This window comes from Uloborus diversus, chromosome 1, assembly GCF_026930045.1.
Source record: "Uloborus diversus isolate 005 chromosome 1, Udiv.v.3.1, whole genome shotgun sequence".
NCBI lineage: Eukaryota > Metazoa > Arthropoda > Arachnida > Araneae > Uloboridae > Uloborus > Uloborus diversus.
The window spans coordinates 218,135,603-218,163,120 of NC_072731.1; the positions used below are offsets into that span (position 1 = coordinate 218,135,603).

General features: G+C 31.0%; 1 protein-coding gene across 1 annotated transcript in view; it reads left to right on the forward strand.

The window, feature by feature from the left end:
• LOC129224890 (protein Aster-B-like) overlaps window positions 1–27,518 on the forward strand; it is a 57,502-nt gene that overhangs the window by 23,889 nt on the left and 6,095 nt on the right. Inside the window, exons 5-11 of the mRNA XM_054859439.1 lie at window positions 3,917–4,020; window positions 6,419–6,595; window positions 9,921–10,145; window positions 12,497–12,668; window positions 17,495–17,641; window positions 19,254–19,372; window positions 26,264–26,456. Of these exons, the coding sequence (XP_054715414.1) occupies window positions 3,917–4,020; window positions 6,419–6,595; window positions 9,921–10,145; window positions 12,497–12,668; window positions 17,495–17,641; window positions 19,254–19,372; window positions 26,264–26,456 (1,137 nt within the window). The remainder of the gene's footprint in view (window positions 1–3,916; window positions 4,021–6,418; window positions 6,596–9,920; window positions 10,146–12,496; window positions 12,669–17,494; window positions 17,642–19,253; window positions 19,373–26,263; window positions 26,457–27,518) is intronic.

Below are 27,518 nucleotides of genomic sequence, written 5' to 3' on the forward strand. Positions count from 1 at the left end.
TCGCGATTTTTGCGCCAAACTCTGCAACAAAAAAAGAGATTTTACTATCCAAAAACATTTACAACGAGGAAAAAAATAGCTGTTGCATTTATTTTTTGTCATTGAAAGCTAAAAAGAAACATAAGTAAAAGAGGGAGGAAAGAATTGCTTATATTTGCCGAAAATTGCGTGCTATGCCTTAAGTTTCAATCCTTTTGCATCTTGTACATTTTTCAACAATTTTAAAAAGTGGAAGTTATTTTCAGCTATGTTACTTTTAATTGCCTTTTTTTATTTCTAATTTTATAATTTTTTTTACATTTTAAATAAAATTAAGATGTGGAGGAATGTAGAGAAAAGTGAAATAGCTGGTCAAAGTGGAATGGGAAAATATTTACTCTGCTTTTATTGCTTTTATCGCCACCTATCTAGTAATATTTTAACTATGTACTAACAAATGTAGTCTACTTCAGTCAAAATATATATATATATATATACATATATATATATATATATATATATATATATATATATCTGAAAATCAAAGAATATGTTAATGTAAGCCATATTCAAAAATCGATACTCATATCGTAATATTTTGTTGTAAGTCATAAATTTTTTCATTGTTAAATGATAAAGTTCTTGGAAGTTCTTGGTTTTAACATTGTAATTAACAATTTAGACCTACTAATATTTGTTGCAGTATTTATTTGCTTAATATTATACTTATTTATATTTTAAATACTTTGCACAGTGAGTCAAGTGCATGCGAGGCAAAGCAGATGTGCAGAGTGAAATAGTTTGTTTGAATTACTTATACAATCCTTTATAAAATCACTGACGTATTCATTCATTATTTCCTTTTACTAATTCCCTTATTTATTCATTCATTTACTTATGTTTTTTTTTAATCCACATTTTTATTCCTTCATTTACTCTTTCTCATATATTAACTTATTTATTTATCCGTTTATTGTTTCATTTCCTTTTCATTAAATCACTCATTCTATTCTTTAATTTTACTCATTTATTTGATCATTAATATCTTTAACAATCAAATAGAAAATATTTTATTAGAAAAAAATATTCTTTTTTAACTTTGCCCTGCAAAAAAAAGAAATGAAATTTTCCCACCTTTTTTTGAAGGTACAAAAAAAATAAATAAATAAATAAATAAAAAAAAATATAAAAAAAAAATAAATAAAAATGTTTCAATGAAGGTTTTATTTTCAAATTCACTGTTCTTTCTTTATGTACTATAGTTTTCAGCACGCATTTCCAATTTGTTCAGTTTGAAAAAAGTAAGTTCTCTTAACTATTTCACTTTGCTTCACATTTCCCTACTTATAATTTTATAATATATGTAGAAAAAGTGTCTTAAGACTTCATAAAAATATTAAAATTAATCTGAAAATAAACTGCATTTAAGCTGTACCGCACATACAAACATCCATTTCCTTAAAAATATTTTTGAAAAAAGTTGTTTCTTTAGCACATTATCTACTGGCTGCCATGCATACCTGCATCTCTTACATATAAATTATAAAACAAAATATAGTTTATTCAATAAATTTTCTGCTGTGGATACTATCGATGTTAAGTAAGAAAATTTTGTGCAGTTCAGGTCTTTTTTTTTTTTTCTTTTAATTTTTTTTTGTTCAGCCAATGAAATGTTACTCCTGAAAATGTTGCTTCATTGAATTGAAAGTAATGTTAATCTATTGCCTGACAAGAATCAGTAAGCTCTCTTTTTATATAAATGTTGATAAATAATTTCTTCAGTAGTTGTTAATTAAAATTTTGAAACACTTTTAGCTTCTTTTTTAAGGATTTTTAAAATCTTCAAAGATCTAAGTGATGAGAAAGTCTTTAAAACTTGAGAAACTTTTATAGGCTTATTTATTTATTTTTTTCAAAATTTTATTTACTGAAATCCATTGGTTGTTGTATGTGTCATGTAATGCTATAAACAAATATATGATAAATGATTGAAACAACTCTTTAGTTGTTTGCCAAAAATTCAAATGCCAAATTTTTCATCTTTTCAAGAGAGTTCATATTTTTTCCGCTTAACAAATTCTGGCATTGAAAAATACCACTTTAAACACATATCATGATCGATAATTTGTTCTTATCAACTTCTAGAAAATAACCACGGAACTAAAATAAGATTCTAGTTAGGTATGCATTATAATTAATCATACGTTTACTAAAAATAGTTTTTGCACACTTTTTTTAATTACAATTTTGCTACTACATTGGATTTTAAAAATTATTTATGTACTTTTTTTGCTGAAAATGTTTTGTATTTACTTCGAACTGTGTAGTGAATGTACAAAATTAAAAATTTATTCCAAAACCGTGAATTCACCGGATACAAAACTTTTTTCTGACACAAAACTGTTGGTTCTGATACAAAATTGGCATTTTTGCTAATACAAAGCTGATACAGAAATGAATTTTTGATTTTCCACCCCTGTATTTGTTTTATATAATTTCTAGAATATTCAGTAGTTCCTGGGTCTTTAAAAGTGCTTTTCCCCCCTCAATAACCTGTTTCCAAGTGCTCAATTTTGAATAAAAGTTCTTAATTATTTTTGACAAAATGCTTTATTTTGGATTTTTTTTAAATAAATGCTTAAAAAATATAAATTTTTTTTCCTTGCATTTTCTTAATTATCTTCCTCTCTCTTTAATTTCAAAGCCCATTGTTTATTTCTTTTAATGAAATTTAATGTTTCAATGAAGTACTGAGGAAGACATCTCATCTTTGTGAATGTTATGAATTGATTTTTTTTTCTTCTTCAAAATTAATGTCTAATAAATGTTTTTTTTAAAAGCTTTCCCAGCTTTTGCTTTCTGTTTTCTTAAACTGATAATGTATTTTTAATTGCTCAGGAAAACTAATCATTCATGTTTCAGTTTGATTAACAGTTATTTCAATAAATGTCCACTTATCAGCTTTTGTGCCTTAGCAGCATTGCTAACTAGTACACCACATTTAAACTGCAAAAACAGAAACTTTGCAAAGAAATTTGCTTTTCATTTCTTGCCAAAATTTGCAGTGTTTCGAGCAATTACATAAATACCCCCTTTTTTTCTGACATGATGTTTTTGTGGGGATTTTTGCTGAGGTACATGTTTTTCTTTTTCTGGTCCCCAACTTCAAAACTTTTAACATTATTCGATCTTTACAACTTTTTTTTATATCTTGTTTTTTTAACGGTTTAATGACATAAATGTGGATATGGGAATTAAAGTTGTTAATAATCAGAGTATGACTTAGTTTTATGATTTTTTTATTAATTAAATACTAAATTTTGAAAATATTCAAAATACTACATTCCTCAGATACATGTTTCTTTCTTTTCTTTCTTTATTTTTTTTAATGATTTTTTTGCACAATTTTGAACTACTGCGAAATCACAAAATTTCCTCAAAATTTTTACTCTTAAAATACTGTAGTCCTAGTTTTTTCATTTCATTTTATTAAAATTTATTTTTTGGAGAAATAATGGGTGCTTCATTTTAATTTCTATTTTGGAGTAGGAACCCTGAATTTTAATAATAAAGAAGTACCTATTTAATGTATTTGCAAAATAAATATGAAATTCACTAAAATCTCAATGAATGTCAATTGATACATGAAATACACCGCCAGCACAGTCATTTCCAGCCGAGGACTGCAGTTTCGTGCTTATTAGCACTCATCAGCCCGGCATAGGAAAGTGGCTGAGCTGGAGATGGAAAACCTCTTAAGGAAGCCAAGAGTGCCCAACAAACTGGTAGCTAATATAGAATTAGCACAGACTGCAGTCCTCGGCTGGAAAGGACTGGCGGTCTATTTCATGTATTTCTGCTTTAGCCCTGGCTAATGGGCGATAATTTACCGAATAATGTCAATTGAGTTAATGAAATCATTTTTTTTTACTTGTAGATTATTCATGTGCACTTCAAAAGGATATTTTAGTACAAGGGAGACTGTATGTTTCATTGAATTATTTGTGCTTTTATGCCAATATTTTTCGTTGGGAAACCTTCGTAAGTTCTCTTTAGTTCATTTTTTAAAGTAGTTTTATGTTGGTTTTTTCTTCATTATTAAAGTTTTATTTTAGTGGCTTAAAGTTGTTAAAAGATGAGAAATGCTTAAAATATTTTTGTAAGAAGAATAATTTGTGTTGGTTAAATAAAATATTTTAGGAATTAAAAAAAAAAAAAAAACACAGAATGCCTTTGAATTTATTTCAATGAAATTTTATTTGTGTGTGTTGTAAATACGTATGAGATAAAATGTACTGACTAACAGTGCATTATGTGCTGCACACATTTGCAGCATAACTTTCATATTGCCATAAAGCCCCTTTACTTCTAAGATTCAAAAACAACTGTCTACAATCCATGTTATAGATTTGTGTCTAGAACTTATTGTTCTAGACACTAATCTGAATAAATTTACAACTGCTTAGAAGCTACTTTTTGCATTTTTCCTATTAACATATTCAGTTCCGTAAAATTTATACACAAAATTTATACACAGAAAACTGTGTCATGTGTTGAGATATTTTTTTAAAATGTAAAAGCTATGATGGTTCTTTATTAAATATTCGGTCTTTTACCGATGTCTTTGCTATGTGAATGTTGACAGTCACCAGCTAATCTTGACATTTATACAGGGGTCTGTCCAGGATTTTTCACAGGGTCCGTTTTTTGTGAAAAATCAAATAATTTTGTGAAAAATGAATTAATTTTGTGAAAAATAAAAAAATTTCGCAAAAAAAATTTTTTTTTTTTTTAAAAACGAAATTTTAGAATTTAGAGATGGCACAAACTGCATCAATTAAACTTAAAGTTGAGTGTTTTTTTTCCTCTTCGATTTTTTTCTGATATTTGGCGGCGGGGGGGGGGGGGGCATCGCTCTTTCAAGTATCAATATTTATCTACCATTCTACATTATGTTAAATTATACTAGATATATTTCTGTACAGTACTTAAAATAATTGTAACAAAAATATAATTAATAAAATAAAATTCAGAATAGGGTTCAGCATTCAACTTTTTGACCCAAGACACTCTTAAAAAGCACAGAATTTCGTTTAAAACTTATAAATTCCGTGATTTTAACAAAAATAAAAAGATATTTCAATTGTTTACCTCTTAACAAAGCGTAATAATCATTAAAAATTCGAAAAATGGGATTCCCATAGCGGATGCAAAGAGATCGCAATTCTCAAAGTGAAGGCATCAAAAGTATAAAAACGGTTTGTAAAAGAAATATTTTTGATAAAATTATTTTAAAATTGCATTTTAGAGTCCTATGATAAACATATCATTAATATCTGTGGACACAGTTGACCCAAAAAATAAAATAAAATAAACCATCTATTTAGCATTTTAATTTTTGACTCATAACAGAAAATGGAATTTTGCTTTAAAAACTTGAAATGAGAGTTCTAACAGAAATATAAAGAGACTTTTCATTTATTTGAATCCTAAAAAAGCGAAGTTAGCTTGAAAAAAGAACAAAATATGATTCTCATATCGGATGTTAAAAGATTGCATTTTTCAAAATGTAGACGTCTAAAGAAAAAAAAAACGGTAATTAAAAGAGTTTATTTAAAGTTAATCATCCTTGTTAGCATCGAAAAATCAAAACCCATATAATTTTCTCCCAAAATAACAATTAAACATCGCACGCACCGCACCCGCACAGTAAAAACGCAAATATTGACAAGCTGGCAAAATGATGAGAATATTTTCTAATCAAGTCATTATAAAGGTTCAACGCCAGACGCTAAGTGGTGATAATTTTGAAGTTGGTAACACTATCTGAAGCGATCATATTTTTTCCACACCCTTACTATCCCTTTGCAGTTCTTAGTTCATTTCGCAGATATATATTATTATTGTTTATTAAATCATGAGAGGAGAAAAGTGCTTACCAGAAAAGTTTCAGAAAAGTTTACAAAAACACTGCTGCTAATTAGCTGAGATAAAACAAACAACCATTATATTTATTTGGCAGTAGCAATTATTTTTCGCTTGCAGGAGCATTCCAAGAGTGCCGATTTTTTTTTTTTTTCCAAAATTAGCCTATTTTGTATAAGCTGATCCCTATAATTTGACTTTAAAAAAGGTTCCAAAAATTATCGGTTTATACACAGAAATATGCGTTATTTTGCTTTCAGATTTGCTCTTTCAATAAACAATTTGACAGATCCGATCTTGTTTAACAGAATTTTGTGAAGGGTCCGTTTTGTTTGATCGGGATTTTGTGAAAGGTCCGTTTGTTTGATCGGGATTTTGTGAAAGGTCCGTTTTGGTTGATCGGATTTTTGTGAAGGGTCCGTTAACGGACCCAAATATCCTCTGGCCAGACCCCTGTTATACCAGGCTTTAGTCTTTCACAGTTATAAATACATGGTATAATTTTTTTCTTCAGGTTGTGATACGTTGCCGAGATATCACTAGCATGACCAAAGAAAAAACTGCAAGAGTTATACCTAATGCAATACAAATCACGACTGTCACAGAGAAGCATTTTTTTACATCTTTTGGTGCTAGAGATAAAACGTTTCTTATGCTTTTTCGAATTTGGCAAAGAGCATTAATAGAGCAAGTAAGTGCTTTAAGTTCCTTTTTAAAATTTGTCTTGGATGCAAATTAAAACTTTTTTGAAATGATACTTTATGACTAAATTTTGGGTTATTAAAACTTGCTTCATTTTTCAGTGACATTATATATTTTGTGGTGTGTTAGTTAGATGCAGTTATTATTCTTATATTTTCTATCTTTGAAAGAATTAAATTTTCATCGGAGCTGTGGAGTTGGAGGGAAAATGACTAACTCCGGAGAATTTTAGAATCTTAGAATCTGACTTCTCTACTTTAAAGATCCCTATTTTTATTTTCAATTTATTAAAAACAAATTAAGCAAACAAACCATAACGCTCAAAATAAAATCTAGCAAAATTGAATTACAATAAACAAGTTTTTTCTGAAATGAAAAGAAGTACATTATAAAAAGTTGTGTATTGCATAGTAGCTCTCCTGTCTAATACAGTTTACCCTTTTCAGACAGTCCAAATTAGCAATGAAAAAAGACATGCTGGAAGAAATAAGATACCTTATCTTGAAAAAATGATACTTTTTATGAAAACATTAGTGTATGATATTTGTACAATAAAATGCAAAGCTTAACTCATAGGATAATGCCTAAACCTTTTGTTTTTAAGATCAAATTATTGAGGTGGATTAATTTTCAATTCATCATTTAAAGAACATATAGGAGAAACTCTTTATGTGCCAAGAATATTTTTTTTAACCCTAGCGTCAATGACCGGGTACCTGGGTACCTTTTTGCGGCTTTTATCATAATTTTTACGCTTGGTAACAAGGTCTTTTTAAAATTGCTTTTAATCCTTGTTATTTACACGAATCTGAACTAAAGAAAGTTGTAACTGTGTTTTCAAAAAAAATTTTGGAGGGAGTTTTTTAGCCTTTAAAATTTTTATACCTAGATTCAATAACCAGGTACCCCGGGTACCCATTGCACTGCACGTCAAAAAATACCCCTTCAAAATGCTTTTGGCACCAATTTTTGATGATTCTCATGTAAAATGAACCTTTGAATCAAATTATGACCTCCATTTCCTCCCCTCACTCCCCCTCCCCCCTTTGGCATCGCGCCCTCAAATTGTATAACGCTTTCGGCAATTACATAGTAATTATTTATATTTGATAGGGAAAACAGCATTGTATTCACCATTAATATTCTTCTGAAGGATTAGAGAAGAGTATAGTTCAAAAGCATGAACATTTGTAGCAAGTTGCGAGTGCGTACCAATCCCCCCCCCCCAAAAAAAAAAATCTAAAAAATCTGCAGAAACGATTTTGTTTTTCCGATAAAAGTTCATTTTTCAATTTTTTCACTTATTTTCTGGTGTAAAACCGAAGAATTGGACTCCCTTCCCATATCCGAAATTTTTTTCGCGCTGTAAAAAAAAGTAAAATAAATACAAATTAATAAGCACTTGAAAACATTGCAATTACACATGAGTCACACTGCAGATTGTAGACGCACAGAAAGTTTCCGCATATTTTACATTTATTCAAATTACATTTACAGATATAATTAAGATTTTAAATTAAATTAAGTATACCCATAATTATATTTCACGGGGCACTACACCCCTTGGTTTTCACCATTCGATCAAATGCTTCAAAAGTATCAAAATTTGATCAGTCGTGTCAACACTACATTTTGTTTTGTTATAAAACGAAATAGTTGTGACTTTTGGTTGCTCCAGAACTTCTTTTTTATGATGAGAAGTGGAAAATAATATTACGGGCTTTTCTCTTTTTGTTGATGTACGAACATATTGTTACATCATCAGTGATATCGAAATCAGAACTTTGTTTCTCTCAATATATAGACAATAATATTCCAGTTGGAATATATTATCTTTCTTTTTTTTTTTTTGAGTATATCTACGAATGTCAGACGGCATGACAGCAAAGGTTGAGCAAATGATAGTGAGGATAAAATTACAGATAATATTTTTTGGTTCAACAGGCCTATGTGTATATGGTATGAGCTTCGCGGGCCTCATGTGGTCCGCGGGTCGTAAGTTGAACATTACTGGTATAAATAAATAAAATACTACGAATTTTCTATAAAATACCAAAGTGTAAAATCTAATACATCCAGTATTACGAAAAAACTGGAGAAACATTTGTTTCTAACAGACAATTTAGCGTGAAACGTAAACATAAAACGCTGGAATACAATAAATCATTTCGTTTTTTGGTAAAAACAGGATACACAAACTTCCCCAGATGAGGGTGGCAGAAAACGTTTTAATTAAATGGAAGAGGTGTCAGATTTTTTTTTTCTGCTCTAAATTTTCGAAATTCAAAATGAGTACACGGGTACCCGGTTATTGAAAGTAAGGGAAAAGTTTGGTCATTGACGCTAGGGTTAAATGATAAGATGAATGATTTGGCCCCCCTGTTTTTGTAATGTCATAAATAATGTCTGCAATCCCATAATTCCTGATCATTTTCCCTTAATTGCTTTTGGCTTTCTGGTGCATGTATGGTTGTCATTTGTTCCAATGAATGTTGTCATTTGTTCCGAAATGAGCTTAAAATACCAGCTTTCACAGTGAGACTCTAGACAAGTAATAGAGCAATACGGGAGTGAAAGTTCTTGGATTAACAAATATCTGCAACTATGCTCCTCTCAACAAGGTGACAATGCAGTGTCCGTACCTCAAAACTTCACAAAAGTTTAAAGGCTTAAAAGTTCCATAGCACAGATTATGGAAAAGAATAGAGTTAGAGTGAAAATGACGTCGGCTCCAACTCCACCCACTGATGAACCATCTTCACATCAGGAAGAACGATAAGTGTACTTTCGTATCACTAAGTTTGTTTGAAGTCTGAAAATCAGCCGATCTCTGTGCCTAGAGGTATGATTCCTCTGTTATTTAATGAGTCGTTTTCATTGTGAGTTTTTGGGGACAATGACAATACATTGAAATTTTTACCCACAATCATTGGAACATGAAAGTTGTCACGATATCGCAACAGATCCTGTACAATTCCTGGCACACGTATTTTCAAGTATAGTTTGAAATTCAATTTTTTCAAAGAACAGTGCACATTTAATTGAGTTATATGTGTTAGACAGATATTTTCTCTTTAAGAAGCATTAGAATGTAAGAAAAATCTGGAAATATGGAACTGTGAATTGTGTTGAGTTGTTGGTGATTCTGTAGTATGTGCAGCTTTTTACCTATTGTAGTTACATATTTTTACTTTTTATTAATGTTTTAGCATAATATGATGTATAAGTTCCTCTGCTAAATTAAATATCGAACGAGCATGTTTGAAAGGTGTTAGAGTTATTGTTTCTAACAAACTTTCAAATTTTTATTCTAGCCCATGTCTTCGCAAGACTTATGGCAGTGGGTGCACTATAGCTATGGTGAGGAACTGGGTTTGACTAGTGATGATGATGATTATGTTGCTCCTCTAGATGAAGAAATGAAAAGCAATAAGCATTCCGACCAAAGTATTATAAAATATATTGAGAAACAATATGAGAAAGGTGATACTTCTATTCAAGAAAGTGTTAGTGACCTATTGATTGAAGATGACAATTCAGTAAGTGGTTTTTTTTCATGTTAGTCATATTTTTTAATGTTTATGCAATTGTTGGTAAATGGCAAAATTGGTTGCAATGGCAGGTAAAAAGCCATTGATTTGCTTAATCCATTCAAAGATAATTATTAGAACAATTAAAGCGATAATCTCTTCAAGACTTTTTTGTTTTCAATGTAGTGTATACTTACTGTTCTCTATGTATCTTTTGGAGCATCAACAAGAACTTGCATTCGCTGTCCATAGATAAAATACAGTCGGACCTCCATATATCGAAGTAGCATATTGCTGGAAAAAAATTCGATATATAGAAATTAAAATATATTGAAACGATTTTATTCTATCATAAAAATCTCCTAAAACACTAAAATTAAAGCTAATTTTCGTGCCTGAAACCCAATTTCTAATTTATACGAGCAACAGTTTAAACGAAAGTTAATAACTGAAAAATTAACAGAAATTACATTTTTGTGCCTTCATACATCTTCATTCTTCGACAGTTCAACTTGATTCGCAACATGAGGGGATTTTTGTTTTGACAATGTAATTGAGAGAAAAATAAAAAATCAATCTACTTAACTTGAATAATTTTTACTGCAGCTAAAAAGACTAGGAATGATAATCAACAGACAAAAAGGATAACTTGAAACTGATTTTACAGTGTTACTGGTTACAACTAAGATTTGAAATAAACTTGAGGGAATTTAAGAACTCCAGAACGGAACAACGACCTATCTACACACCCCTCAATCCCAGATTTCTTATGAGTTTCTTAGCAACCTTTAGTGAACATAATTTTCTCCCCTAACCTTCATTTATCATGAGACAAACGGTTTGAAGTGAAAAAAAAAATCTACGATGTCTCGAAATTTTTTTCGATATATAGAGACAATTTTTCTATGTAATGAACATTGAAATTTGCTGGGATTTCGATATATAGAAAATTTTGATATGTGGAAGTTCGATGTATGGAGGCTCGACTGTATTTTGAAAGTACAGTAGTCTCGGAAATCCAAGGTAATTGGGGCTCACGCAACCTGGGATTTCTGAAAACTCGGATTATCCTGAAAATTCCTGCAGATTAAAATTTTACACTGTTTGGATAGCATAAGGAGGAGCGCCGTTTACTTCCTTTTATAAAGAAAAGGAAGTATTGTCTTCAAGAAAAATTTATCACTGAAGTTTCCACATAAATTTTGCTTTAATTACCTCTAAACTAATTTTGATGGTTTTTTTTTTCATTCACGTTGTTTGCATGTGTGCAAATTAATAGATAACCAAACATGCGTTTTGACTGTGCTCGAATTCATTTTGATACTACTTTTTGACTGAAATCGAGTATTCTAAAAGGATGTTACACGTCATTGTGGCTAATCAATGTTAATTTTACGTATCAAGTTATTATCTCTAAATTCGTGTTTTACAGCCGATGAAAACTTCATGCCACTTAAAGAGTGTTGCTGTCACCAACCTCTCAATGCTGTTTTTTATTATTTATTGTGTGTACTTAATTAAGCAGTGGCAAAATATTTCTACTTTCAGATTTTGATAAAAATAATTTTTTAGCAACCAAAAAAATGTAACTTAAAATATAAAGAAAGCACCTCAAATTAAGCAGAACCTCGAACGTTTGAGACTCGGGATTTTCAAGACTCTACTGTGTATGCTTTTTTTTGCATAGTTCATTACTGGACATCATTTCATCATTTTATGATATTAAAGTGATTTTTGGATTTCTTTTTGGTGTATAATAATACAAAAACATGCTTAGACAGATAAATTTGTACAAAACTGAGCATGAGGATTTAAAAAGAAAAAAATCCATTGTTCTTTTATGCTCTTTGAGTACTATTTGATGCTTTTTTTTTTTTTTGGTCATCCTTCTTTTCCCTTATTTTTTTTTTCATCACTGTACAGGAATCACTGTGTACAGGACTGTACTTGTGGAAAAAACATATCTATTCTTTTATGCATATGAAAATGTACTTGTTTTTTTTTTTCTTCCAAATGTTTTTTTTTTTTTAATTATCGATTCTGTTTCAAGTTTTTATTATTTTTTCCAGTGATTTGGATTTTAATTTGGATTATTGTTTCCTCTTTGCCCCCCCTCCCCCCTCATCATGAGGTATTTTTAAAAATGTCTTAGGGGAGTACAAGATTTTTATTTGTTATTATTTCTTTTGCTGCAATGTAAAAAAAAAAAAAAAAAAAAATCTGCACAGTACTGTAATGATTATATGTTTATAAGTTCTTGTTTTATATATATAATCTCTACCTATGTGTTGTTTATCTTACAACTTTTAAAATAAATGCAACTTATATAAATATATAAAAATACGTTTCTTTTTTAAAAGGAATCAGCAACTGGTGCCAATGAAAGTTGTGATGCCCCATTAATGGAGGACATAAATGAAGAAGAATCTGGTCAAAAACCTATTGAAGAAGGAAGAACTATCATGAATCAAAAATCTTCTGAATACCCCACTGACTTAAGTGATACTACAGAAAGTGCAGAAGACCTAGAAGGTTTTCAGTTTAATAGTTTCTTGAATGCTAAATACATGTCAAATTAAGAATATTTGCGTCTAGCATAGATGCAATTACAGATGAACCTCTTTTATCCGGACTAACTGAGACCAAAGGCAATCCAGGTAGTATGGGAAATAAGCGAAGCAAATCCTTAAATAAGAAGACTTACTGTTAATTACAACAAGAAACTATATTTTGTTACAAAACTACATGGAATTGTTTAAAAAAACATTTAAAACTTTCAAAATAATTTTTCGTACAATTTCTTAAACAGTTGGTCCACTGTCTTCCGGTTCTAGCACATGTATCATTTGAATAAAGCAGTCAATCTAACGCTTTATCATTATAGTTCCGCTGCTTTGGTGTTTGTTAGATTATCCTACTTTATTGAGCGATCAATACTGCAGCTGTATATGTAATCTGAGCACAAAGCAAGTGTTCGGCATATTTATTTCTTCTTTCTTGCTATCATAATCAAAAAAATATCTATGCGAACTAGATTTTTTTAAAGAATCAAATGTGATCCAGGTAATCTGGAGGTCCGGATAAACTAGGTTTTAGTGCATATATTATTGTGCCTCAAACAATTATTTAATTTATATTTGTGTGTGAAATGATGAATAATTTTAAATGTATCTTGAAATGTCATGTTAAATGCTGAAAATGAAGGGAAAAACTAAAATTGAACATTTATTCATTTTTTACTAATGCCCATAAGATTGGCTATAACACCATTAGTTCTCTCCCCCTCAAATACCTCTGAACTTTCTATTAGATAAAAACAGAAGTGCAGAGCTTGAGTCAAGATGGGAAACGTCAGCAATTTGAGCTTGTCTGCACAAGAGGCAAAAGATGGAGCTCTGAATTTTGAGGCAAAGCAAATATGCAGGCAAACAGTCATGTCCTGTAGCAAGCCAAAACTTGTGCCATTATATGGAGCATAAGCCTATGACAAATTGAAATATAAATACAGTGGATCTTGTAATTAAAAACTGGATGATAATGCTCTGATGCTATTTTTCGAATATTATCTGCATTTACAAAATATACCATGTTAAGTAATCTAAATGATGTCTTATATGGCCATGTAAAGGGTCACAGAGTTCCTATCCTTTCCACCGTTAGAACATTTTTTTTCTTAGTAAGAAATGTTCTGATATTGTGTGGAAGTTGTTAAAATGTAAAACTGATTATGCAAGATAATTTTTAAAGATATTTATGGTAAGAGAAGGAAGGCTAGAGGTAATTAACCCTTACAAGTAAGGTTGTAGCTGTATGTCCCATATTTTACTAGGGACATAAAAAAAGGGGGGTTTCAAATTTCTATTTCAAACCAAAATTGCCCTGCACTTTTATATAGTCTAGAGAGAATATACAGTGCCGGCAGAAAAAAAAAAATCTTTACATTTGGTTGGAAATTAAAAACTTTACCTGCAAATTTATCTTAATGATTTTAATTGGCATGCTCCTAGTGATTTGGCTGAATACCGAATAATCGAACAAAATGTGGCCGAATATTCGGTATTCAGCTAATTCTCATGGGAGCATGACAAGTAAAACATTACAAGAAAAGTTATGTAAAGTTTTTAACTGTCCACCAAATGTAATGATTTTTTCTACCAGCACTGCATAAACTATGTGGAATTTATTTTTATATTTTCATGGAAGTGTCTCTTATACGGAAGGAAATATAAGCATTTCTTTCAAAAATACGATTTTTTAAAAACGGTTTTGGCTCATACATCCGGAGTTTTCCGTCAAACGTTACTAAACTTTCAGAATATTTGACAGCATACAAGAGAAACATTATAATAAAACTAGCAAATGTACCCGGCGTTGCCTGGGTCAGTAATAATTGTAAGAAACAATCGCTACTTTCTTTCGTTTTCTGTTTTAACTGAAAGAACTCAAAACACACCGCTTTGACGTGATTAAAAATCGAGCTTCTTCCTTACCCATAAAAGTAAAATAGCAATAAGTGTGAAGAACCAACGAATATTCATTTAGAAGCGAAAGCACGAATTTAAGCATATTAAAACTTTGAAGAATTTCCAAAATATGAACTAACAAAAACAAAGATCACTAAAAAAACCGTGCGCGTGCTTCATTTAATTAAATAGTACACACACGCACACAAAAGGAAAAAAAAAGCTCTCTACTATAAGCTTTAACTCTGAACTAAAGCTCTCCTACCCTCAGGGTGCGAAAAGTAGAGTTTCCAAATGTTTAAATGACTTTAAACTCATGTTTGCTCCGAAGAAGCCTTGATTCAAAATTTTCATTATGATAACTTTTAATATTGCTGTTATTAGGCTACGAATTTTTGTAACAATGGCTTTTATGTTTAATCACATAGAGTAAAGAAATTACATAGAGAGGCCCTGCTATACTAAGAAATTGAAGCCGGAAGTTGCACCACTGTATCCAAAGATCCTTAGCTTCTTGCTAAGTATTTTATGATACATCTTGATTCCAAACATTCCATTACTGAATCTCAATTGGTTGTTAATTTAAACTTAGATATTGTTGCAAGTTTATGGACACGTTTTTGAAATTGCATTAATACATGAATTAAAATGCAAACCAATCCGCCAGCTACTTTATATGGTCTCTTTGTGAGATTGGTGAAAAATATACTCGCGAAGCAATCACGTTATCATAACCCCGCTAATCATTGCACCACTGTACCCCACAATTCCGGCTTCAATTTCATCTCCTTTTTACCATAGACGGGGCCTCTCTATGTATATTTCTTTACTCTACATATGGTGATGTAACTATCTATGGTGAAAAAATGGTTAAAATCCCTCCAGTAGTTTTGAAGTTTACCCCGGACATCCGGACAGAGCGTTGACCTTTATGTATAAAGATAAGGATGCAACTCCTAAGAAAGCTATAAATGTCATGTTTGCTCCAGAGAGGCCTTGATTCAAAATTTACATTATGATTACTTTTAATATTGCTGTTTTTAGGCAACGAATTTTCCTAACAATGGATTTTATATTTAATCATTGAATGGGGATATTACATGAAATTTGCTGTTTTCCACCATAACTTTTTAAAACTAAGTTTTTAAGGAACAAATTATAGCCTAAGTTGTTCCCCAATTATGTAGCTATCTATGGTGAAAAAATGGTTAAAATCCCTCCAGTAGTTTTGAAGTTTACCCCGGACAGAGCGTAGACCTTTATGTATAAAGATTTGATGTCAAAATATTGAAAATTTGATGAAATATAAACATTTAAAGCAATTGAATTTTCACTATGCATGCGAAAGATGTCAATTTATAACTGTCATAATTCAAAGCACAGATAGATTCTACACCTCATGATAAAATTCTGACTCAATATCTTTAAAATCCAAAAAGTTATCAGCGGTCTAGTGAGCTGAATTTCAATAATTCTTGCATAGACAACGAATCATAAGGGGTCGTTAGCAAACTGGTAGCACTTGCCTGCCGTTATTCAGTGTGAATCACATTAAAAACAGATTATTTGCGAACAATCCCTCATGAGTAGTGGCCTATCAAAGAATTATTGAAATTCGGGTCATTAGATCGCTGATAACTTTTTGAATTTTAAATATATCGAGTTTTATCACAAGGTGTAGGATCTATTTGGGCTTTGGATTATGAAAGTTATAAATTTATATCTTTTGCGCGCATGCAGTGAACATTAAACTGCTTTAAACGTTCATATTTCAACAAATTTTCAATATTTAAATTTCAATTTTAATTATTATGTTTCTCTTGTATACTGTCATATATTCTGAAAGTTTAGTAACGGTTGACGTAAAACTCTGCATGCTATAAGCCGAAAACCTTAGAATAAAATTTGCATTTTGAAAGAAATGCTTATATCTCCGTGGGTATAAGAAATACTTTCACAAAAGTATAAAAATTAATTCTGCAGTTTGTACAGTGCTGGCAAATTTTTTTTTTACATTTGGTTGGGAATTGAAAACTTTACATAACTTTTTCTTGTCATGATTTTATTTGGCATGTTCCCTTGTGAATTGGCAGAAAACCAAATATTCGGCCACAATCTGGCCGAATATTCAGTATTTGGCCAAATAACTAGGGTATATTATGGAGCTTGAAATATAGCATGAAATAAAATCTTGGCAAGAAGTTTGCATGTAAAGTTTTTAATTGCCAACTAAATGTAAAGATTTTTTTTTTTGCCGGCATTGTACACTTATCCTAAAATGACTTTGGCATAAATCTTTTACTTTATTAATGATTATTCCTTCTTCAGAAGATACTCCAAAAATGTTGTAAACTTTTATTGTGCTAAGTAATTAAAATTATGTTTTTTGAGACTTATAACAATATTTGAAATTTTTTCAATCATGTTTGGAAACAAAACAGATTAAAATTTAGGAGATGTAGCACCTTAAATCTTTGCACCACGGGTGTCTCTAATGCTAGAAACATCACCTTAGTACTCTTTCCATATGTTTTTCAACTTATCATTTTTCTAATTATAATTTATTCCATGCTGTGCTTACTTATTAGAAAATAAAAAAATAAATAAGAAATAAATAAATAAATAAGTAAAATAAAATAAAAAATAAATAAATAAAATGAAATAAATAAAAAATAAATAAATAAATAATATCTGTTTAGTATTTAAACTTATTTAAATGCTGTTCAATGTGTAAAACTTGTGTTTGTGGAACAAACATTGACGATTCTTTTTTTTTTTTTTTGTGATTTTTTATCATTCACAAATTTTCTAAATTTTCTCTAACTAATGAACTTGTATGATAAAACTAATATTTCATTCATTTTCTCTTTCTAAGTATTTTTAATCTCTTTTCAGAAATGGAAATTAAGTGTCCTTGTCCAAGCCATGAAGGAAAAGAAGTTTTGAATGAAGTATTTCCCATTCCTATTGACCAAATCTTTTCACTTATTTTCTCTGGGTGCAAGTTTTATTATAATTTGTTAGAATCCCGAAAAACATACGGTAATTAATATTCTTTTGTTGAAGGTTTAGCTGTGAAAAAAATATTAAATAATGTTAAAATAATATTAATTTTCATAAAATAGTTTTATTAAAATAAAAGACAAGATACGGAGATTTATATTATGATGCAAAATCTAATTACAGGATGGTAAACATAACTAAAAAATTGAGAAGTTCTAAAGCTATAAAAAAAATCTGCAAAAATATTGAGAATTTGGAAAAAAATACAAAAAATTCAAGGAATTATAATTCTTACCAAACATTGAAACAATATTTTTTCTTTGTGTAGAGAAAACAAAGAGTGTTCCCTCCCTCTTTGCATATATGTTTTTTTTCCAAATCTCTTCATGGAGGGAGGGGGGTGAAGAGAACAAAGTTTTTTTGAACAAAGTTTTTCTCATGTTTTTTGACTAGAAAAATTTCCCCACTTAAGTGCTTGCTAAATTAAGTGCATTCATTTGTAACCTAGATAATTTGTGAGCAGCAACTTTTGACTGTTTTTTCCCCCACTGCTTATGTAAATCAGGATTTATGCTGTTTATAGATTGCTGCCCTCAGATCAGAGGCATCATTTATGAAATCTGTGTATCCCGCTCTCCCCAACTTGTTTTCTAGTTGTGCCACTCATTTACTTGGTTTAGATTCAGTAGCTCAGTCTCATATACAAGTATATCTTCTTAACAGTGGCGGCTCTTGCCGTGATAAACTGAGGGGGCCAGATCATGGGTGCACCCCCCCACCCCCAATTTTTTGAAAAAAATATATATATATATTTTTTAATATTTAATTTTTTTTAAAATTATTATTTGTGTTAAATAAATAAAATTAAATTTATTTTAAACACAGGACAAGCTATAAAATACTTAAACTACTAAGTAAATCACGAAAGATATTAATCTCATGTTTATTTTCATGATTGCCGGCCGGGTGGTGCACTTTCAGCCCCTGAATTTCAGAAATTTATTTAGAATTTAATTAATCATGGAGGGAAAAGCTGAAAAGCACATCACGAAAATAATTTACATCACAAAAATTATGAATCTCACGTTTATATCTAGTACACTTTCCGGCGCTGTAGTTTGCATCCCTCTCAGCACCGGTAAAAGGCAAAAAAGAGAAAAATAAATAAAAAGTTACAAATTATTGTCTGAAAAAAGTGAGGGGGGCCCGGGCCCCATCTGGCCCCTCCCACGAGCCGCCACTGCTTCTTAAACTTCAAAGAGTAGCTAAGATGTGAATGGAAGCTTAGGTTATACCAAATGAAAAGTGGCTGCAAAGGCTGACTTTTTTTCTTAGAAGAATGAGTGCGATATTTTTATTATAAAATTCCATGAGTATTGTTAGACTAGTGCTGTATAAAAATAAAATATTAAAAAAAAAAAAAACTATGAAAGCTTATTGTCAAAGAAAAAACTAACTGAACACAATTGTAAGTGAAATTATTTTCTTGGAAAAGCAGTATGGGAATGCCATTCTGGTACCAAATCACCCCTGTATATACAATTACAAGAATATGTTTAATGGCATACATATGTGGGTGCATGTATGTTATATTTTTCTTCCAGTTGTAGTTTTAAGTACATGAAATTAATTTACTGAATATGTGTTTTAGGAATAAGTGAGAGCCCTTGGCAGCATTGTCCAGAATCTGATTTGAAGACGAGACAAGTTGCATACACCATTACTTTAAACCATTCTATGGCAAAAAGTGCACAAACAACAGAAACACAAGTAATTCACTTTTATGCAAATTTATGTTGAGTTTTATTGTGTAGTTTGTGTAAAGGATGTTGAGTAAAGACAGCTATGAAAAAATATAAGGACTCATTAAAAAATAGTGTTTTTTTTTCAGCAACTGATATCAAAATCAAACTGTATTTATTACTCACAATTAAAAATCTCTTGAAATTTATTTATTTGAAGTTAAATTGTAATAAAATTGTTTAGCCACACATAAAGAAGAATGTATTAGGTGATACATGGGGAAAATTCTATGGGCCTTAATGTCTCGAAACGTTAAAATTTTGCAAAATCATCTTTATGTTTCAGTTACTCATATTAATCATCAACTTGTTGCCTGAGAAAGTCCAGATAAAGTCTTTAAAAATGATTTTCCTCGCTAATTTAATGAATGAAGTGAGATCCTTGTTATTAGTATATTGTGTGCCACTCACCACATGTTCTCTGTGGGGTTTAAATCATGGCTCCTTGTAGGCCAATCCAGAAGTTCTAGTTAACCTGAAACCATAACTGTGATGCACAAGACAGTAGTATCTAATGCTTATTACTGACACACTCTGGATCTGTGTTCGTGACCTTGACAAAATCCACTTCCGCCCTGGTTTTGCGTTCGTGACCTTGAGAAACTCGACTTCCGCTCTGGCTGCCCTGAAATGAACCCAGCAAGAAATCTCTCTCAAATCCGCAGCTGTGGCTGTCCTTGAGTGGACTAGCTCACGTATCCACAGCGTTGTTCGTCCTTGTGTTTTGGCTCGAATGTCATTCTGCGAAAATATATCACAAATCCATAGCCGGGGGGAGGCCGTCCTTGGATGGCATGTTATCGGACCAGACGCGTTTTCTCTTTGGCGACGATGCTGTGACCTTGAATTTTCTTGTTTCTGTTTGCTTCGATTGCCGCATATTTCGTTTGAAGAAGAAGAAAAAAAAAAGTTGAACAGGTTAGTAGTAGTTTGAAATTGATTTTCCTCGCTGCGATGACCTTACTTTCCCACATCATTCTCGGATTGTCTGATTGGGGAGGCATCGTTTTGATAAAGTACACACAAGAATAATTACTTTTGACTTTCTTTTTTTTTTATCTAAAAGTTCGATCTTCTCTGACATTGAAAATCCGTTTTAGTTTTCATTATCAGTATTCAAGACAAGTTGAGAGGAAGGAGGAGGGTGAATGGGTTAATGGATTTATATGGAATTGAAAGTGCATGTGGAAAGGTGATGAAGGTTCGGCTAGAAGTCAATCAACCAAGATTTTTTCTTTTTTCATTCGCATCGCATCCGTGTTTGTTCTAAGGTTCCCCCTCCCCCCATTAAATTAAGTTTTGATGTGTTCGTTTGTCTTGACCAGTCATGTTCCGAATTTGATTGAAAAGTAGTATACAATATCGTATTTTGAGTGACAAGTTTGTTTTTAAAAACTTCAGAGTTGCTTAATTTATCGTTGGTTGCTGAACATCAAAATTTAAAAGCATTTTTCATAGAAATAAAATTTTTAAAACTTTAACGCTTTAATGATAGATAAGGAATGTATTTTTATTTATTTATTTATTTATTAGTAAATCCTGTATGGTCGGATTTTTTTGTAACGAAACATTTTATGTACACAAAAACTTATGTATGAATATGCTCAGAAAATTTCTGTTTCAACACATTTGAACTTAAAAACTTTCTGATGCGTCAGAAATGATGTATCACCCGTTTTTGTACTTTTGCTGTCTTCGAATGCATTACTGAAGAAGTCAAATCATCATTACCGAGCAACGGATACAGATTTAGTAACCCCCTCCGATTAAACTGCATAGACCTATTCGCTCTGCTTTGGTTGTAACAAATAAACAGGACTGATTTTTCACAAATATGAATCAATCGAATTGCATTGAAAAATTCGTAACGACATTAAAATACGTTACAAGTATTGTTATTGAAAAAAGATTTTTTTTTTTTTTTGTAAATCTTTTGTTTTGTAAATCTATATCTCATATAAGAAATGTTCAAATTGAACAATATCAAATCCATTTCCGCCTGAAGACGGAAACCATCCATACCGATTCTGTTTTAGAAAACCCTAATTTTCCTTTATTTGTTTCATCAAATAAAATGTGAGGATTGCAAAAATAAAAAAATGTTTTTGTGAACCTTTATGGTCGGAAGTTTACGTAAAGCAGCATTTAGTTTACACAAAAATGTATATTTGAATGTTAAAAATGCTCCGAAAATTTCAATGTCAACACAATCAAACTTAAATTTTACTGACGTATCAAAAAATGATGTGTTACCAATTTTTATATTTTTGCCGTTTTTGAATGTAATTAATTTTTTAATGCAAGTTGATTCACAAAAATATTCGTGAAAAATCATAGTATCCTGTGTATTTGTTACATTTGATGCATAACTAATAGGTCTATGCAATTCAATCAAGATACTAAAATTGTAGTCGTCGTTCGGTAATAATAAATTTAATATTCAAACAATAATTTCAGAGTAAATAAAATGCTGTTTTACGAGAAAATCCTATCATACAGGATTTACAAAACATTCCTTATTTCTCATTATTATGGTGAAGTTTTAAATGTTTTATTTCCAAGTTGATTTATACGATTTTGTATCTAAATGAAAGTACAAATTTGTACTTCCAGACAAAAAATTTAAATGGTATGCCACTGCTTGTGACAGATTCAATCTCGATAACATCAATGTATTCTTTTTTTGCAGGTAAGTAAAGAAGTACAGCAAATAGTTTTACAATGTGTTCTTTGTATTCAGTATTATTTTCCAGATACATACGGATACGTTTCACATTAATAAGGGACTTTCTCGACTATCTCCAAAATCCTTTAGAACAACAACGTCTTGACAAATCTAAAAACGTGGTATATTTCAAAATAGCAGCTGTGAAATTATTCAATTAATTTATAAAAAGTCTGGTAGTGATTGCAATACCGATATATCGAATCCCTGTATTTAGAACATTTTTGCAAATTCGTAATACCGGTATTTGCTGAGGTAAAGTATCGGTATTTTCGGATGAAAATATTAAATAGCTTCAATTAAATAGAATTTTTAATTTTAACTTATTCAATAACTTCTTATATTTTTGAATATACATTTCTTTTTTCATGATACAGAACCAAAATCAGTGTATCGATACAAAACATTTTAGATTTCAAAAGCACGAACTAATAGAATATCATTAAACAAAAATATCGTAAAGATTGCAAAATGATATTGTCATTACTAGATGGTGAGATGAATCGCATTTTGGTGTGCTTTTGTGCGCAATGTTTTATTGTTTCCATTTCCCTGATCACTTAGCCTTTTTGTGAAAATTAATTTCGAGTTTAATTTTGAATGCATTTGTCCTTTGAACAATTTATTCCAACCATCAATTGCATTAATCTTCATGATTTTTTTAATTATGCGTCTGAACTGTATTAAAATTTGACAAATTTGATAGCATAACAAATGATTACTTTTGTCACCAGTATTGGTTTGTTGTTCTGTCTCACTATTTGGCTTTATAGTTATCAAGACAACATTTAGAAATTATGTTGTGCCTTGAAAATTTGCATAGAGGTAAAGCATAATCGATTGAAAACATATTTTCAGATAGTTACATATTTATAATTTAAAAAAAATTGAAAAGAATGCAAAAGCGAATAAGAGAGACTCATAAGATCAAATTTAGTCATGTTTAACGTAAATTTCCAACCATATGGGGGGGGGGGGACTAATTAAAAGCAAGCACAAACCTTATCTGCTTAAGAGAAAATGATGTTAATATTGGAAAATTACCATCTCTCGAAAAGAAATTACAACTCGTTAAAAATTCAAAATAATAATATACACAATAAATTTCGACATTCGTTAGCATAACAAATAATTATTTGATCTTTTCAATGATTAACCACTTTCCTAACAGTTTCCCATTAATAAGGAGTGTAAATCTTCCACACATGCAAAATACTTATTTTTCATTCGTTAACCTTGACGAGTCTTGAATAAGGAAAAATAAATGATTATCATGGTTTGTCCAAGAGATTGGGTTTCAGAGAAACGTGACTTGATTGAAAAAGTTTCGATTGTGCACAAGAAAATTAATTTTCGCGAATCCGGTTATGCAAAAACGAGACAAGAAAATTAAAGGTTATGCTCATGTCACTAAAAAAGAAAACAATATCATAAAATGTTTCACTGACTTCTTCAACAAATAGAAATGAAAGTTACGATGAAGGTCATTCATCACAGGAAAACTATTTGTTTACAGTATTTTTCAGCTAGTTTATTAGCTAAAAATATAAATTTCTTTCAACTTTTTTATTATAAAGTCATTTTACGAGAATATATCAAAGAATAAGTATCTAAAAATACACACACACACACACACATCTTGCTAAATGACCTTCAAGCCAAACACAAGGATGACCATTGTTGTGAATTCGTGGAATCGGTTACTTCAGGACAACCGATGCGGAAGAGATTTCTTGCTGGGGGGCATTCATTTTAGGGGGGCAACGATATCATAAAATGTTTTGCTGACCTCTTCAGCAAATAAAAATGAAAGTTACGATGAAGGTCATTCATCGCACGGAAACTATTTGTTTGTGGCTAAAAATATATTTTTTTTTTTTTTTTTAAACTTATTCAATGTTTCACTGAAAAACAAATGGAAAAAAAAAGTAAGTTACAACGAAGGTCATCCATTGCATAAAGCTATTTGTCTGTAGTATTTTTCAGCTAGTTTATTAGCTAAAAATATAAATTTTTTCAACTTTTTTATTACAAAAGTTATTTTACGAGAAAATATTAAAGAAAAAGTGTCTAAAAATACACACACACACATCTCGCTGAATGATCTTCGAGCCAAACGCAAGGACGACCATTGTTGTGGATTCGTTGGAATCGGTTACTTCAGGACAACCGATGCAGAAGAGATTTCTTGCTGGGTTCATTTCAGGGCAGCCACCGCTGTGGATTTGTGAGAGATTTCTTGCTGGGTTCATTACAGGGCAGCCACAGCTGTGGATTTGAGAGAGATTTCTTGCTGGGTTCATTTCAGGGCAGCCAGAGCGGAAGTTGAGTTTCTGAAGGTCACGAATGCAGAACCAGGGCGGAAGTGGATTTTGTCAAGGTCACGAACACAGATCCAGAGTGTGTCAGTAATAAGCATTATATACTACTCAAGACCAGTAGCCACTTATGTTTGTAAGTTGTCTTGCTAAAACAAAACCACCACCAATTGTGCTTCAGGTAATAATCTTTCAGCTAGTATATCAACATATGATTCTAGAGTCATGCTACTTTTAACCCGTTCGGGACGAACTACGCACGTTTGCGTCAGCGGCGGCTGCTCATCCCGTCCGAATCACGCTTATTTGTGTTCCGGTGTATGCTACTCAAGAATCCGAGCAACGCTAGTGTGCGGCTCGATTTTGGAATGAAATGTTTACTATCAGATGGCGTTACTTATCCATGTTCCATCCAGATGATTGGTCTAGAACATTAGTATTTCTCTTTCTGACGTCGGAATGGGGTCCGTCAAGTGTCTGATTTATTGGATTTCGTGAAAAAAAAAAAGTATAAACATGTGCTAGCAAATGAAAAGGGAAACGCATACTCATTTTGAAATCGATGTTTCTAGTTTCGATTCCATTTCTAATGGGATTTCATGAGAGATATTCTAGAAATGGGTTTTATTTTTAGATTCATTTGTGTAGCCATGGTGAACACATCATCTTTACGAGGAGGAAATATCTAAATTTATGACTGATCCATTTATGGATCTTTCAGACGACATTGAAACAACTATGAATTATTTTTATTTTAGTTCTTCATACAGTAGATACTTTCTAAAATTATACGCTGAAAAAGAAAGCAAAGAATTTAGATGGAGATGTGTCGTTTGCTCTAAGCAGAATCACCTATGAGTGTAAAATGCGCATTGCGCAGTGCTTTGAAATTTTTCATGCGGCTTTAAAATATGATTTGTTACAATATTCTTCAAGTATTTCACAACAATTAAGCGCAAATATTTTTCCAGTTTTGTGCAAAATATATTGTCTAATTTTAATAATCTTAGTTACAATCAAAAACAATATATTTTGTATTTTTTTATTGTTCATTAAATTTTTTGTTATGATTGAAATTATGACATAGGTATTTTATCATATATTAAAAAATGGTTTCGTTTCTATGCGAAGTGTACATTTTATTCATTGTTATGTAATGCATACTTTCCGAAACTGCGAATTAGGCTTAGTGGGAGAAATTGCCCCTGCCTGTACGCACAGTTGGCGTGTAACAGCTGCCGTCCCGAACGGGTTAATGAACTTGATTTATGGTGTCCCATAGGCTGCAAAATCTGCCCTCATCTTCACAAAACCTTCTCCAAACTCGTCTTTAGAAAAAAAAGTTTCTTTTTTTGCTTATTGTGTCAATAATAGTAAAAAGCGTAATCTGGACAGCAGCTGAAGTCAACAAAAAATGTCTCATTGAATCAGATTTGAAGGTATAAAAACTGTAATTCCACTTGATGTTGGAAATTATTACTCAAGTTTTCTTTGCGCTTGTACAATATATTGTACTAAATTTGCTATCTAGAAGCATTTTAAATGAAGTTATAAATATTATAAATGTGTTTGCCCATGAAAATTGATTAAACTTGCAAATTTTTTCTCACCTGCAAAAAGCATTGTTTACTAGTAGTCAGCTTGTGAGTAAAGAGGTTTTGTTTGTGTCCATCAAATGGTTAACTGTTCTGAAATGACAGAAAGACTTATGATAACATAAAATTGCATAAAATTCTGTTAAAACTTTCTGTTAACTTGTTGAAATGTGTTTGTTTACTATGATTAACAATGAATTTTTTGTTATTTACATTTTCAGAAACTCCTGAAACATAGCAAGCCTGGTCAAGTTTATACAGTAGATTGTGATGTTGTAAATACTGGAATTCCATATAGTGATGCATTTACAGTAAAGTCTGTTTATTGCTTAACAAGAGTTTCAAAAAAAGAATGCCGGTTAAGAGTATCAGGATGTGTTAAGTATAAAAAGTCTGTGTGGGGAATAGTGAAATGTAAGTTTTCTTTGATTTTTTTTCCTTTTTTGTTCAAGAGAATGTAAGACAGAAGGTTTTATTATGAAAATGTATAAGAGTGTCTCTTTTAAATGTATTCCTTATGTGAGCTAGTAAACATCATTAAAAGTTTTGCAATACACCTTTCGGGGTTTTTTTTCTGAAAAAAAAAAACGATTTTTACTGATAAATTGTGCTTTGTCATAAACAAACTTGAATTAATCTTGTGGTATATGTAGGCTTTATTTCAAATTACAAACCCTACTTCCAATTTCATAAAATTAAAGCATAAAAATTTTCATTCATATGTAAAATTTGTTTAGTTTGTAATTGTGATGACTACAATGCAACTGAATAAGCGGGAAAGAGATCATCCTGTGTAGTGTGGTCATTGTTTTGCATTTTCTATTCCTTCACAAATGTTAAGACTATTTTCTTGCTTATTATTTACTATGCAAAAGTTATTGAAAATCTGGTGAACCCGAAATTCTGTGGCATGCCAGCTGATGCAGAGTAATAAGGTGTAAAAAATTCTTACTATTTTTTTTTTTAAACTTCTGACTGATTCAAAATCCTATTGTTTTCCTAGTATTGCTACTTAAACTGTTAAAGCATTAACCAATTCTTGTGACAAAAATGAGAGTTTAAAACATCGTCTTTTTTTTCTGAAACCTCTGCTCCCAAGCTTAGATCCAGCTCCTAGTAGTAAAGGTAAACTGTCGTAGTGGACATATACCTGCAGACTTGGGCATTAACTACTGTGTCATACCGCTGACTTTAAATTGGAAATGGTTCATGTAATTTTATGTTTTTTTCATTGTTAGTTTTCCGATTTGTGAAAGATAATAGGGAAGCAGAGAGATACACAGTTATATTTACTGCAATAGAAAATTCTCTTACCATCGAAAATTAGTATTACTACATGTGACCAGTAGCTTACCTATGGGGCCTGGCGAACTTGAGAAATTGTGCCCCCCCCCCCTCCCCTCCAGTGTCGCCCCGATGGGAAGCCACCGGAGGTCATTCTGCCACCCTAAGCGATTGTGAAAAGTTTGAAAAGTG